Here is a 13,853-nt window from a genome sequence, read left to right on the forward strand (position 1 = left end):
GCCTTTCTCCACCCCATGCCCAACCCTGTCAGCATTGCTGCCTGCATGATGCCATTGTAAACTGGATCACTGAAACAATCCAGGTAAAAGCAACTTCTTGGATGGGTTTTGGTGCTGGAGAAAGTGTTTGCTCATGCAGCAACTGTTCACCAGCTCCTGACCTTCCAGGCAGCAGCAAATGACCTGAATAGTCTTCCCTGATGCTCTGTTTTGGGATTACTCTTTGGCAAAAGCCAAATCCCTTTGGACTTGCCGAGTGAGACAGACTCCAGAGCAAAGTGCAGAGTTGTGGGAATCCCAGACTAAGAGAAGGACCCATTAATTTCAAAATAAAAGGTATTCCAGGGACAGATGAAGGAACAGTGATGTTTATTTATTGCTAAACCCGCTGAAATACCAAGGTGATGATTGTCTGAGTGGGAGGAGGGCATTATCCAGTCCTTTTGGAAAGCAGGTAGAGATAGAAGAACAGAGGCCCCAGGCAGTATAAGAGAAAAAAAATTATGGCTGAGTGAATAAAGCAAGAAAAAAAATAGTTTCTCCATTCTGTCTTGTAAAAGAAAAAAAAAAACCCAAATCAAACCCAAATTCATTTATATGCCTCAGTGAGGGCACTCTGAAAGGCTGGGCATGGGCAGCCTCATGAGCACAGGTTGGTAGGGTGGGATTGAGCAGGATTCTTTGCAGGGACCACGCACAGGTTTATGTGCAGCAAACATGCACAGCCACTAAACCTGCAACAGTGGCATCTCCTGCAGGGTTTCTTAAATTTCCCTATGAAGAAATTGCAGTTGATTTTCTTCCAAAGTAAACCTCCCTCTATACCTAAGTATGAATAAATTAAATATCTGTGTATTTGCCTTCTTTCTTTTCTTCCTGAAAACTGACTCCAATGTTTCTCTTATTTTTAATCGAAAACACAGCACTCAGTATTCTTAGGTATGCCAATAATCCATTGTAACTGCTTTTGCCTGCCTGCAGAACACACCTGGCTACCCTTGTGAAAAAGATTTAACATAAGCAATTGCCAGGCTGTTATGCCGAAAGCATTCCCCAATCTTTGGGCTTGTAAAGACTCACTACTGGGGTCATGAACATTGCTGAGAGAAGATTTTAATTCAGGGATCCCTACTGCTGTAATGGGGAAGTAACCAAGAAAAGCAACAGAGAATGACTGCATCTGATGTCATGCGAGAAGCCCCTATCAAATCGTGAGATGCTCACAGGGAGGCAAACTCTCAAACAGCACTGCTTAACAGATGAGGAAGGGTGCATGATGAACCAGCTCAGCAGAAATCATCTGTGCTTGCACCTGATACCGGAGGCACCCCGCAGCAGCCGGTCCACTTGTCAGGAAGAGGGAGAGAGGCTTCCACAGATGACTGGACAGTAATCCGCCAAGGAGAGCTGTCTCGTTAATAAATCTGTCCTCTGCAATGAGACTCTGCTCACACAGATGTGTCAGTTCCTTTATTCAGAGGGAGCAGCCTGAAAAAGATCACGGCAACTATGCTTTCCACAGATGCCAGAGGCTGGGGTGAAGAGGCAGCAAGGAGCATCAGTGAGGAGGTGGGGTGCTGCCTCTCCTCCACACTGCCCACACAAGTCCCCCTGCGGCGGCTGCTACCTACACGCAGCACGCGAAGCTATGGAAGCAGGAGGCTGCCCTATTTGCCTGTGTCAAGATAAACTGTCAATAACGTGTATTTTTCAGGCCCCATTTGACAGATTGTACTGCTGGATGTTGCACAGCAATAAAGTTCCTACAGCCTTTTCTTTTTACATTGTGCAAAGAAGGTTTTTAAATCCAAGCAGCTCATGCACCCGAAGGAAGAGAGAACTGGTCAACAAGCACGATCTTCTGCAAATTTTTGCTTCCTCATCCTTGAATCAATTCTCTTTTTTTCCCCACTTTCTTTTCCTAAATTCTCCAGTACTGGAACTGAAGAAAGCCCAAAACTCATCCACAACCCTGGCCTTGCCAAGTTGCTGCCTTGTTGAGGGTCTGTGGGACGCAGTGTCCTCTATAGCCCTTCTCCACAGCCCATCTCCTGGCTGTGCACCGCAGTGCTCTTGCTAAGAGTGAGAAGATGTGCAACGACCAGAGGAAATCCTTGCACTGACAGAGAAAGGACTGTGCACACCAACCACTCCATCAGATCGTGGCAGCTTTGCAGATTGACTGAAAGGAGGATGCCTGAGCAGCCTCGTTCTCCCTCACAAAGAGCAGATCACAGCATGTCTCCTGAGGTGCTCTGTACATACAGGAAACAGGAAAACATTCTCGAGGTTCACCACTGCTGCTCACCTACCACAAAGCTTCCCCTTGAACATCTAACTGTGAAATAGTGAATGAAAATGCAATTAAAGATGAAAGGGACAAATTATGCACCATAAAGTCAAAGGACACTGACTCCTTCTTTCTGTCCTTCAACTGGAAAATACAAAAGTTGGAAGTAAGCTGTAAACTGAAAGAATGCCTCATTTAACCTCACCACTGAGATGCTCTACATACTATTCTGAAGTTAATAGAAGACTTTCAATAATTTATAGTTAACCTTTTATCCTATTACATTTTGGAATTTACTCCCTTATACTAATAAATAACCAAAGGAGAAAGCGTACTTTGTGTGGCACCTGCCCTATGAGTCAGGGAATATGTATGTGTGAGCAGGTAGAGGTATGGGCAGGATCCTACAGAATCACAAAAAAGTTGACAGAAACAATGATTACAAGTCCCCAGCTGTGGAAAATAAGCAACGGGAAAAAACGTATCAATCTTGAAAAAAATTAATCTGAAGAAGCTAACATTTAAAAAACACCTATGTCAGACCCCAAATCTACAGACACTCTCTTGGAGGAGTCCAAAAGAAAAAGATATCTACCCCAGTCAGGGGTGGGGGAGAGGAGGACAACAGTTATTGCATACTTAAAACATTAAGTAGGCCAGGACATCCCTGAGACCAGGATCCCACCAATATATAATTCCTCCATTTGATACCATTTTTTGGCCAAGAAATACGATTTTACGAAAAAGCAAACCCAAACAACTTTGCTAGTGTTGCTATGCCACAGCAGCAGCACCACTCTGATTCTGTCCAGATCTGTCCCACACACCTGACCCCCAGTGAGTGCTCTGATCTTGCAAAGACACTCTTCTCCTCCCCCACAGCAACACTGCTCCACTGACTGCAGAGCCCCTCGCCCCATCCCTGTGTAACACAGCCTGGCTACACGTGGCATCAGCAAGAAAGAACCCATCTGTTGCGACATCAAAGAAGATGAGTTAGAGCTCTGAGATTCCTAAAACCCACAAATACTCCACCTTGGTTTGCCTGATTTGTCATTAACATTTCTCATGCCTAAATTAAGAAGGGTGCTGAGCACCAGATGCGTGCTGACAGTTTTGCAGTCGAGCAGCTTTCATAGCTTAGCCTCGTTTCCCTCCACACCTCCACGTTTCTTGGTTGTGCCTGTTGCATACCAACACACAGCAAGCCAAATTACTATTATTACTGTGCACTAACTAGTAAGGGTTTGGTGCAAACTCCAATAAAACTAAGGAACCAATTATTTTACCACATCCATGGGGCACTGACCTGTTTGCCCGTTTTCCCTGTTCTCAAAGATCCTTCAGCCTGGTACCCAACTCTGTGATGAAGCCTGTTTAGCACCAGTGAAGTTCCCCACATTCAGACTGACAACGTTCTGAGCTGAGATGAGGGAATCAAAGTTAAAATCCAGCCCATCGGCATCCATGAGTTCACTGCGGATAATGGACTCCATGTCACACTCCAGGCTCCCATTGAAAATATCCAGGTCCAAGTCACTCGGGAATTTCTCATGTCCCATGACCGGGAGGTTCACGCTAGAGGAGTACAAAGAGGAGCCTGACAGCGGGTCAGAAAGTGTTTGCATAGACTGATTGACAGGTGACTGCTGATGTTTGGTGGATCCCAAGCTGCTGGAGTCACTCAAGCCTATGTTACTGATGGAGTTGGACAAGGCACGGCTGCCACTAAGAGAGGAGCTGTGGGACTGGTGCTGGTGATGGGACAGGTTCTGATTGACCAGGCCGCCCTGGCTGGACTGCGCGGCAAACGACATCATGGGGTCGTTGCGGAGCATTATATTCCTGCGGGAATTCTGGGCGGACACAGCTGTGCTGGCTTGTGACATGAGTGGGTCAGACTGTGTCATCATGACATCACTGTGACTAAGCGCATCCGAGGTGAGGAGATCCTGCAGCGTCTGGTTGTTGTAATGGGAAATGGAAGAGAAGGTGGCCTGCTTGTTCTCCTGAATAGTCTGCATGGGTGACTGGCGGAGGGAATTCAGGGACGACGGCCCAAACACAGCGTTGTTGAAACTACTTGATGGGGAGCCCAGCCCTGAACCTTTGGAACCATAAGGAAAACTGGAGCTTCTCTGCATTATCCCTCCTGTGGGCGACTGCTGGGAGGGAGGGAGTGTTATATTGTCCAAGAGATCATCCATGAGGTTATCAGTGAGTCCATCATTCAAGTTCATTGTCCCAGCCATATCAGTCAACCTAGGCAACTCCACAGTACATGGTTTGTTTACCGATGGGGACAAGCTCGATGGACTACTGTACAGCATGGGAGAAAGTGGAGCATCGTCGTCTTGAACATCATCGAGCTCAGTGCTTGCCAAAATTGGTGACAAGCGGCCACTGATCGTACTGGCGTTTGAATTTGTACGGGAGCGGAAATCTGTCCAAGCATCCAGCTCGTCACTGCTGCGGGAGGTGGGACTCCCTGGCCACTTGGAGAGCTGGGAAGGGCTGTCCTCGCTCGTCTCCTGGGCTGTCTGCAGGGCTGCCTTTTTCTTGGCCGCCCGCCCTCTGCTCTTGGTGTACTTGTTGCTGTTGTCCATTGACACAGCGCGTCTCCGGGGCGCCTTGCCACCTTTTCCACCATCTGGATTGATCATCCACCAAGAGCTTTTCCCAGTGCCTTCATTCTGCACCCTGACGAATCGGCTGTGGAGTGACAAGTTGTGCCGGATCGAATTCTGCAGGAAAGGAGCAAAACAAAACGTCAAGATCGGCTCCCCACTTCTTTTACAACCCAAATCTCAATCATTAAACCAACATCCCATGATAACAGTAACCTGAATAAAATCATTGAACCCTCACGGACATCTCCGTGAACTTCTCTGGTGCTGGATATAGGAAGGCTAGTGTGTGACTGTGGCATGGCAGTGTCCTGCTGTAAAGCAAGCCCCAAGCTTGCACTAGCTGTGCATTCCTTGTGCCCATCTCTACACCCCTAAAAGCTTCATCCTAAGAAAAGGCATCTGACATTCCTGATAGAAAAGAGCTAGATGTTTCTCCCTTACTTTTGACTCAGGACAAACTACTACTATCAGTAATCTTGCCATCAGTTCCTTGAAATAAAAACTGGAAAGGCACAGCAAAAATCTGGCTGGAGGGGTAGTCACACTCATCGCAGCCTCTGCAAATGTCTTTTTAATTCTTCATGGGCACGTGTGCTGTATATTTGTTACAATAATTCCTGAGAAAACTGCAAGTGCTGTTGCTCCTCTCCCACAGGCACTCTGTGCATGACTAAGCTGTACTTTCTCTCTTGATTAGAGGCACCAGAATTATGCCCATACGGCAGTAGCTGGCCAGCTGTCCCCTCACTATAGTATCCTCACAGTCTTCAAAACATGATGTGACACAGTATGCAACGATATCCCTGTCCCCGTAAGCTGCTGGATACAGAGCTGTGTAAAGCTGCTGTACACAGCTGGATACTCCGTGCGGTACAGGATGCTATGAAATACAGGGCTCTCAGGGGAGCCTGCACGCAGCCTGCTCTTGCATCCTACCTGCTTGCACTCGTCAGCAGCATCGCACTGCCCAAACACCACGTTGGGTCAAACCGATGACAATCACCTCAGAATCAGAAAGATTCTTGAGAAAAGATTTCCTGAGGAAACCAGCCCACAGTACCCCCAGAGAAACGGCACCAGATTTAAACCAAAATAACTAAGATGAAAATCCCACTCCACTCATCCTGCTGATCTTGTGCTTAAAATATGGATCAAAGAAAAGAAAAGCAAATAGTATTTGTTAGTGTGAATGCCTCCACGTTTGGTAAATCAACATTTTTTTCCCATGTGGAAGTCAAAAGATTTTTGGAGCTATCCCATATTCCTTTGAAAAACTCCTTGTGCTATTCCTCTAATTTCCTCTAAGCTTAAAGGGTGCAGTGTTATTTTTTCTTAAATTTTGGCAATTACCAGGTGTATCTGTGAAAAGGATAAAATTGCATTTGTTCTATCAACATCTTCTAAAAACACATAGTCAGCAAGACCGTAACACAATCAAACCATTCAGAACAAGTGCCCTTTGTTTACAAAACACTGAAGAAACGCCAGGTTTAAATGGGCAAAGAATGAATCAGTCAACAAATCATTCACCAGCACCTCAATATTTGCATCCTTAGGAAAAATGGATGCTTGACATAAATAAACTGGAGATACATATAAAGCAGGACAGCCCAGCTTTTTTAAAAACAATTCTTTTCAGTATAAAATGCCTTTCTTTCCCCACTGTTGAGCATTGTGGTTTTTGTCAGATTGTGAAATGGAAAACATGCCTGAAGTTCTCGCATGCAGACAGCAGACATGGTTGTGATTATCACTTAATGAAAAGAGAAATCATATGGACCATGCTTCAAAACAGCAACTGTTATGTTTTAAACAATTTACACAAAGCAGCTGATCAGACTTTGCTGACATGCTCAAGAGAAGTCTGGGTCAGTGCCTATAAACATGTCCATTTCTGAGGGACTATCATGCCATCAAAATACAGTGAATTGAGTTGCGCCATAATAGTTCTTCAGTCTAAAGAGGGAAAAAGCTTTTTATTGTTTAACTGATGACATTTTAACCATATTTTGAGTCTGGCAACAGTCTAACTTGTAATAACTAGGCACCACTCCTTACTTCCTCAGGTTTCTCTCTGTAAAACTGGCTGGAGAACAGATTTTTTTTTTTTTAATAACCTTTCTTGATATTCCAGCTTGTACTGCATCTCTGCAGATAGCTCTCACCCTCACTCCCCATAACTTCGATGAACAACCACTTGTGAGAATATCTGCACAGGGATTTCTCCACACAAAGTCCACGCCAGGCTTCAAAAACCATACACACCAAGCTGATCCCCACCTAAAAATGCTGGGTATAAGAATACATGGCATCCTGACACTTGCTAATGTAAAACAAATCTAAGAGAGAAGAAACACCTGAGGTGGTATATGCAGGGTGCCATGCACAGCTTCAGACATAAAAACACTTAGCCAAAGTGCCAGCAGCTAACAGTTTTCAGCCTATAGTATTTTCATAAAAGGGCTCATTTCTGCTGCTGGTATCTGTAGTATGAAAGTATTTGGCCTAAAACCATGAAAAATCCTAAATGGTAAAATTGTGAGACTGAGGCACCTTTCAGGATGAGGACTCCTGCATGTGCGGATATGTATGTGCACATGTATAATTTTCTTCTTATTATATCCTTTTGCTCAGTGTCCATTTTACACAAATAATAAAAGAATGTAATAATCCTTCTGCACTGAAAATTGGTGGTTATAAAAAATCCAAGCAGTTTGTTTTCCTTTACATTAAACACTATGCCACTTATAATCCTGCTTCTGTTTTTCTTTGCTTTTCTTCTGCAGGAAGATTTTCTTAAGCATAATTATGGGCTAATTTATTTTTGTGTATCCCATCTCCACCCTCTGTTCAAACACTGCCTTAAAACCCACTTCTTTCAAGTAACCTCCCCCAGTAACCTCTTCAGCAACACTATCTTGAGTTTTTTGGCTTCTCCTTCTGTTGGATGCCCTGCCAAATCAAATTAGGGCTGGATACTATTATCCTTTCTCATGCAAGTTTTGCTACAGAAGCCACCAGGATTGACAACTCACATCAGTAAAGGCTGTTGCACTGTGCTACCAGGTGGCAATCTGGATGGAAATAACTGTATTTTCTACATGTTTTCTGAGCTGTCAAAAATATTCCCATCCGCTTAAAAGATAGGAAAGTATATGGGGACAATCGTCGCTCACAACCACGTACATTACTAATATATGACCACGCAACAAACCACAAAGGAGGTGGGGAGGCAAAGAAAATACAGCTTATCATTTGAACCCGCTGCTGATGAAATTAATGGGGATTTGTCTTTGACTCATGTGGGAGATGAATTAGGCCATAATGATGGAAACTTAACACATTTTTCCATGCCAAAATGAGATGAGAAACTTTAAAAGATCCATAAATGAACTTCCATCATGTGTCCTGGGGACCATCTGTAGATGGGATAGATGCTAGCCAGGCTGCAGACAGCTCAGATACCACCGATGGGTACAACATATGGACTGTACTGGAGCAGAGCAAAAAAGAAATATGATGAGCTCCTCCCTTTATTAGTGTTACTATTTATACTGGGCTTGAAGAATGCCGTGCGCTCCACTGAAAGCCAGAAGACTGAGGTTCCTACAGATAACATCTAGAGCATCATGTACTGCCCTGAGGCCAGACCAGCTGGATTGAAGTCTCCTTTGAAAGTGGACCTGCAAGAAGAGGGAATGTCCCTGGAGACAAGAAGACTCAGGGCAGAGGAACACACAAGACAGGGCAGAACTGGTGTGAGCAGAGGGTGGTGCAGTGCCACAGGCAAGCGGTGTTGCTGTCCTCCCTTGGCATAGGCTGATGGCACCAGGAGAATGGGTGAGCTGGGTGCCCAGGACAGCAACACCAGGGCTTATATCACTTTCCCCAAACTCAGGGACATGCTCTCAACTTCAATAAATGTTGATCCACTGCACTGTGTTTTATTCGGTTAATACTCCTCCAGCTACATTTTGCTCGCAAGAAAATCCCCCGAGATCAGCTACCATGTCCTAATTACACAAGTCTCTCTCAATATTTTGATAAGACTGCAAACCGGCAAGCTGACAGAGAGCACACTCAAACATTTCCAAAGTGCCGTATCCCTAATTTGATACAAACAACTGAATGAGTCTCCCAAGGAGGCTGGGACATGCTATTTCAACACTCAGACCCGGCCAGACAACAGCAGCAAATGTTTGAGCTTTCAAAATGGAGAAAATTCCCCCTCCCTGTGCCCATTTCAGCCTCTTCCAAGCCATGTTTACCTTGTGGAGCCTGTCCACTAACTCAGACACCAGCTGCAAGTGCTTCCACTGCAGTACAGAGTCTTTTTTGTCTGGAAGCAACATGTGGTATCAATTTATCATCCTCGACAACGCAACAAGGAATCCACTCACTTTAAAAATAAAATGAGAGTTGTGTAACTTAACTCTTAAAAGTCCCTGCTTCTTTTTTTTTTAAGGAAAAAAAAAAAAAAGAAAAAGAGAAAAAAAACCCCCTAAAGATTAGCAAGATGAGGTGCAGCTGGTGGCTGACGAGTCCAAGTTACACACTGGTCTGTTTTTCTTTCAGTGTTTTGTAGTGAGTAGCGAATTTGCTATTTCAGGTATGGGCTCCTAAACTGTAAAGTTAGGGCTAAAAATCAAAAGCAGTAGTTTAACAAGTGGGATATTAGGACATGTTGGGAGAAAAACAAACACTATCTGCAGACCCATAAATGCTGCTAATGCTCACTTGGGAGAATTACACTTTATTTCACCCTGTATTAAAATATATAATGTTTTTACTTCACCATATGAAGTTGTCTAGTGGCCATACAGTAGAGAAAAGCATCAGATCTAATACTACTGAAAAGAAGTCATGAAAATAACTCCAGTTATCAACCTCCAGCTGAACAGAGGGAATCCAGCTTCTCCATGGCTCTGCTTGCTCACTTGAATTTCAGTTTTCAGCTTATGTCATCTTGCTCAAAATGTTCTCACAGAAATCTCGTTTGGGATGAATACCACTAGAGATACCTTCCACCAAAAAATTATTTTCTTTAAGAAAGCCCTACTTTTTTTGATTCAGTGGTTGATGAAACTGGAGTCTGTTAGTAATTCAACACATTTTGCCCACCTGTCCAGACCAGTGTCTCTGCCTTCTCTTTGAAGTAACTCAAAACTTGCTTCAACTACCAGTTTTCCTAGAATCACAGAAGCACAGAAGATGTTGAGTTGGAAGGGACACATCAGAATCATCAAGTCCAACACCCAGCCATGCACAGGACACCCCCAGAGTCACACCATGTGCCTGAGAGCATTGTCCAAACACTTGAACTTAGACAAGTAATGCTGTGACCACTTACCTGGGGAACCCCGCCACCCTCTGGGTGAAAAACCTTTTCCTGATCTCCAGCCTAACCCTCCCCTGGCACAGCTTCATGCCATTGTCTTGGGTTCAGTCAATGGTCACCACAAAGAAGAGACCAGTACCCTCTCCTCCTCTCATGAGGAAGTTGCCGATTGCAATGAGTTCTCCCCTCAGTCTCTTTTTTTCTCCAGGCTAAACAGACCAAGTGACCTCAGTGCTCCTCATATGACTACTCCTCAAAGCCTTTCCCCATCCTTGTGGCCTTCCTTCGGACACTTTCTAGTAGCTCAATGTTGTTTTTACAACTGTGGTGCCCAAAACTCCACACAAGACTAAAGGGGATGCTGCATCAGTGCAGAGCAGAGTGCATTTTACACTCTGATTTATAAAAATCGCATTTTACATTTCACATGTTTTACATTTTGTTTGCTGTAAAGTCCCCAAGGAGATCCAGTTGCAACTAAAGAAGAAAACAGATGCAGTAGCTAAAGTTGCCAGTGATGTGCATGTACATAGGAATTCCTGGTGAGAGGGATTTGCAAGCCTAGGGAAGTTGATCTTTACAAAGTACCAGTCTATTGGTTCCATACAGTCCTTTGTTGCCTAGCTCCATAAGGCTGAAGTGCTACTCTTCTCAAAGAACTTTGAAATCCCAAAGAGGTGTCAGAATTTCCTCCTCTTTCCCATGAGTTTTTGCAAACCAGAAAAATGCATATAATTTAATAAAGTAGTGAGGGTGCTCTGCAGATACAGGAAAAGCCAGAACTAAAACATAAAGAGAGTTCTCCCACAATATCTATCCAGCAATGTTGTCCTGATATAGCTCTTTTTCCATATTAAACCAAATATTATGTGTTCCAGATTGTTATATTTTCCCTAAATTATGGAAGCCGAAGGGACAAAAAAAGCATTAAGAAAATTACGCACAGAAAAAGAAATCTTCTCTGACACCCAAAGTGGTTTTGATGCCTGATGTTTGGTATCATCTGCATACTCCCTAGGCAGCTCCCAAAAATCCCACCAGCTGTCCAGCAGAAGCAGGCAGCCAGAGCACACCAGAGTCCTGCAGGGTACACCCCTTCACACCCAGCTGGCAAAGGCACTGTCCTCACACTCCTGGATATGTGGGGTGGGTGACACACTCCTGGATACGTAGGGCTGCTCAGCCCTACCCAAGCACGCCCTCCTTTAGGAAAAGGGAAAAAATATCCCACAGATTTAAGAGAGTCAGGTCAGCATCTGAAAGGTGGCTCTGTGGTTTCCCTTTCTCATCCTCTCTTCAAAGGAATTTTCTGACCTTGGCGGTAGGGGAAGAACACTAGAAGAAGCCTCCGTTATGATTAGCTCTGCCTGCACTTCTGCCCATTGTCCCCCACCCCAGAAGAGCAGAGCCTTAAGGGATTTAAGCTTCCTGGGAGAACAGTAAGTCCAGAAAAGGTTTATCCCCTGCAATGTGCTGGCTCGGATAGGACAGGAGTACATGGATCTTCCTCCGTCCTGCACACAGGGCAGCGCGCCGTGCCAAATTACCACAGGAGAAAGTGATTAGCACGGGGAAAACAAACCCTCCCCGACACGCACGCCACGCTTCCCCAGCTGCGCTGGCCACGAGGGCAGACAGCGAGCGACCTGCCCAGCAAGGGGGTTTATGACCTCCTCTTTAAAAAGGAAAGCATCTCAAAACATCGACCTATGGGAATTGAGTCATGACTTGAAAGTTTTTCCTAAAAGAAAAAAGTAAAAAAAAAATTAATTCTAGTTAAAACAACAACCACTGCCTCGCTCTTTGCAAACAGTGATATTGCAAATTGCTACACTGACGTAAATAAAACTTAGCTGAAAATATACACTGCCTGGAAATTGCCTCAGAACACCACGCTTCCAGTTAGCAGAAAAATGTCCAGTTATTTTACAGTCAGACATGCTCTGACCACATGAGGACTCTAATAAATAACATTTGTTTTGCTGTGAATGGAGCATGCTGGTTGTCATTTACCCTGGGTGTTGGGAGACGGGAAGCAAAGTGCAAGGAAAATGCTGATACTTTAACGCAACTGTGGAACAGGAAGGTCAGGCTCTCTAGCAACCCCTCCCAGTGTCAGAAGCCAGGTACCTCGGCACCCTTTGCTATAGGAAGTTCCCTAAAAAATAAGTTGTTATCCTCTGCATGTTATGGCAATGCTTTTTCACATTAGAATAGGATTTGGGAATCAGGAGGCAGGCACTGTCACTAAGAGGTTGCTAGGGCACCTTGTCAAGAGGCACCTTTTTCAGTCCCTTCCTCCCACTTCATATTGTGGCTGCCCAAAACTCAAAAACACAGTTGATTTAAATGAAAGGATTTAACTTAATTAAGAGCAAGAATTTACTGTGAGGCATTGCACCTGTAAGTGAAATCCCAAGGCAACTCATCACAGGCTTGACTGGGACACGAACAGAGTCAGCCAGAAACTTATTGAACTTAAACCCAAGGAGTTGCATACAAAAAGGGTGCAATGAAAACACAGGGCTGTGCCTTTGCAGAGTCAGAGCAAAACAGCTGTAATTTCTGTTCAGCAGTGGTATCACCAGCAGATAACGTCTTTCTTTCCTCCTAATGTTTCTCAATGGCAAGCCCCAGCATTTCAAGTGCTTCCACTGTAGGAACTTTGGAAATAACACCAGGCTTTATTTGTGGAGCTCCTTCAGGACAGCATTGCTGCATTCCTCCTCCATGCCACAGAGCCCCCAGAGAAGTGCAGTGCACAACTAATCAACCTGAACACTGTATGTAACAGTAACTCCCACAAAAACAGCTACTTCTGTCAGCATAGCCCAAATCCACCAGCTGCTGAAGCTACTGAAGAGTATTCCCAAACCTCAGCGGTCACCCAGTTAGACCTCAATGAAAACAATGCAATTTTACTGCAAGGCAGACTTTCACCAAGAAGGCTTTGGGTTTATATTGCTAGAAAGAAGATCTAGGGGAAAAAAAAATGCACCTCTGTTTTTAATTTCTTAGATGCAAAGATCCCAGCACTACTCTCACGCAGCATTGTGGAAGCCAGAGTGCTCAATTCTATTTTTACTCATTCTCAGCATATGGCTGTTACTATACATTGACTATTTAGAAACAAGTATGGGCGTTCTTTCATGCCTTTATAAATAAATGTGAGTGATGCTACTGCTTATAATAATTCACTAAAAATAGTAGCTTCCCATGGAAGATCACAAAAGCCTCTCACTGCTGAATCACCTATTATAAATCTTTATTTTTTTGAAATCTTTTGCGGCCATCGGTTGATTTTTTTTAACACTTTCTAAGCCTATGAAATGCAACTAAACCAGCAACAACTCCCACCACACAGTGGAATGGGGGGAGTAAAATCTATGTGTGTGGAGACAGCATTCCAGGGCTCCTGGAAGCCAAGCTCAAGGCCGCCCTGCCCACGGCTCTGTGAAGTGCTAGCTCTGAAATGATAAATTGTTAAACACCTGGCCTGGATTAATTGGAAGTGTTGAGCTGCACACACTAAATTGCCAATCTGGTGACAGTTATAGCAAACATGTGACTGATGAGAGGAACAGATCCTATACAC

The 13,853-nt window shown here is 44.4% G+C and overlaps 1 protein-coding gene across 3 annotated transcripts in view; it reads right to left on the bottom strand.

Annotated features, from left to right (window-relative positions):
* FOXO3 (forkhead box O3) overlaps positions 1–13,853 on the bottom strand; it is an 89,918-nt gene that overhangs the window by 11,886 nt on the left and 64,179 nt on the right. For 2 of the 3 annotated variants that reach the window (XR_010720062.1, XR_010720061.1), the window contains exons 2-3: positions 3,600–5,034; positions 1,313–1,488 (exon numbers count right to left, since the gene is read on the bottom strand). Coding sequence is in view for 1 of the 3 variants with exons in the window: in XM_066179449.1 (XP_066035546.1) it covers positions 3,634–5,034 (1,401 nt within the window). In the remaining 2 variants the exon portion in view is untranslated. The remainder of the gene's footprint in view (positions 1–1,312; positions 1,489–3,599; positions 5,035–13,853) is intronic. The other variant, XM_066179449.1, reaches the window with a different exon arrangement.

This window comes from Chamaea fasciata, unplaced genomic scaffold, assembly GCF_029207755.1.
Source record: "Chamaea fasciata isolate MVZ Bird 193981 ecotype frontalis unplaced genomic scaffold, bChaFas1.0.hap1 SCAF_3, whole genome shotgun sequence".
Taxonomy (NCBI): Eukaryota; Metazoa; Chordata; class Aves; order Passeriformes; family Sylviidae; genus Chamaea; species Chamaea fasciata.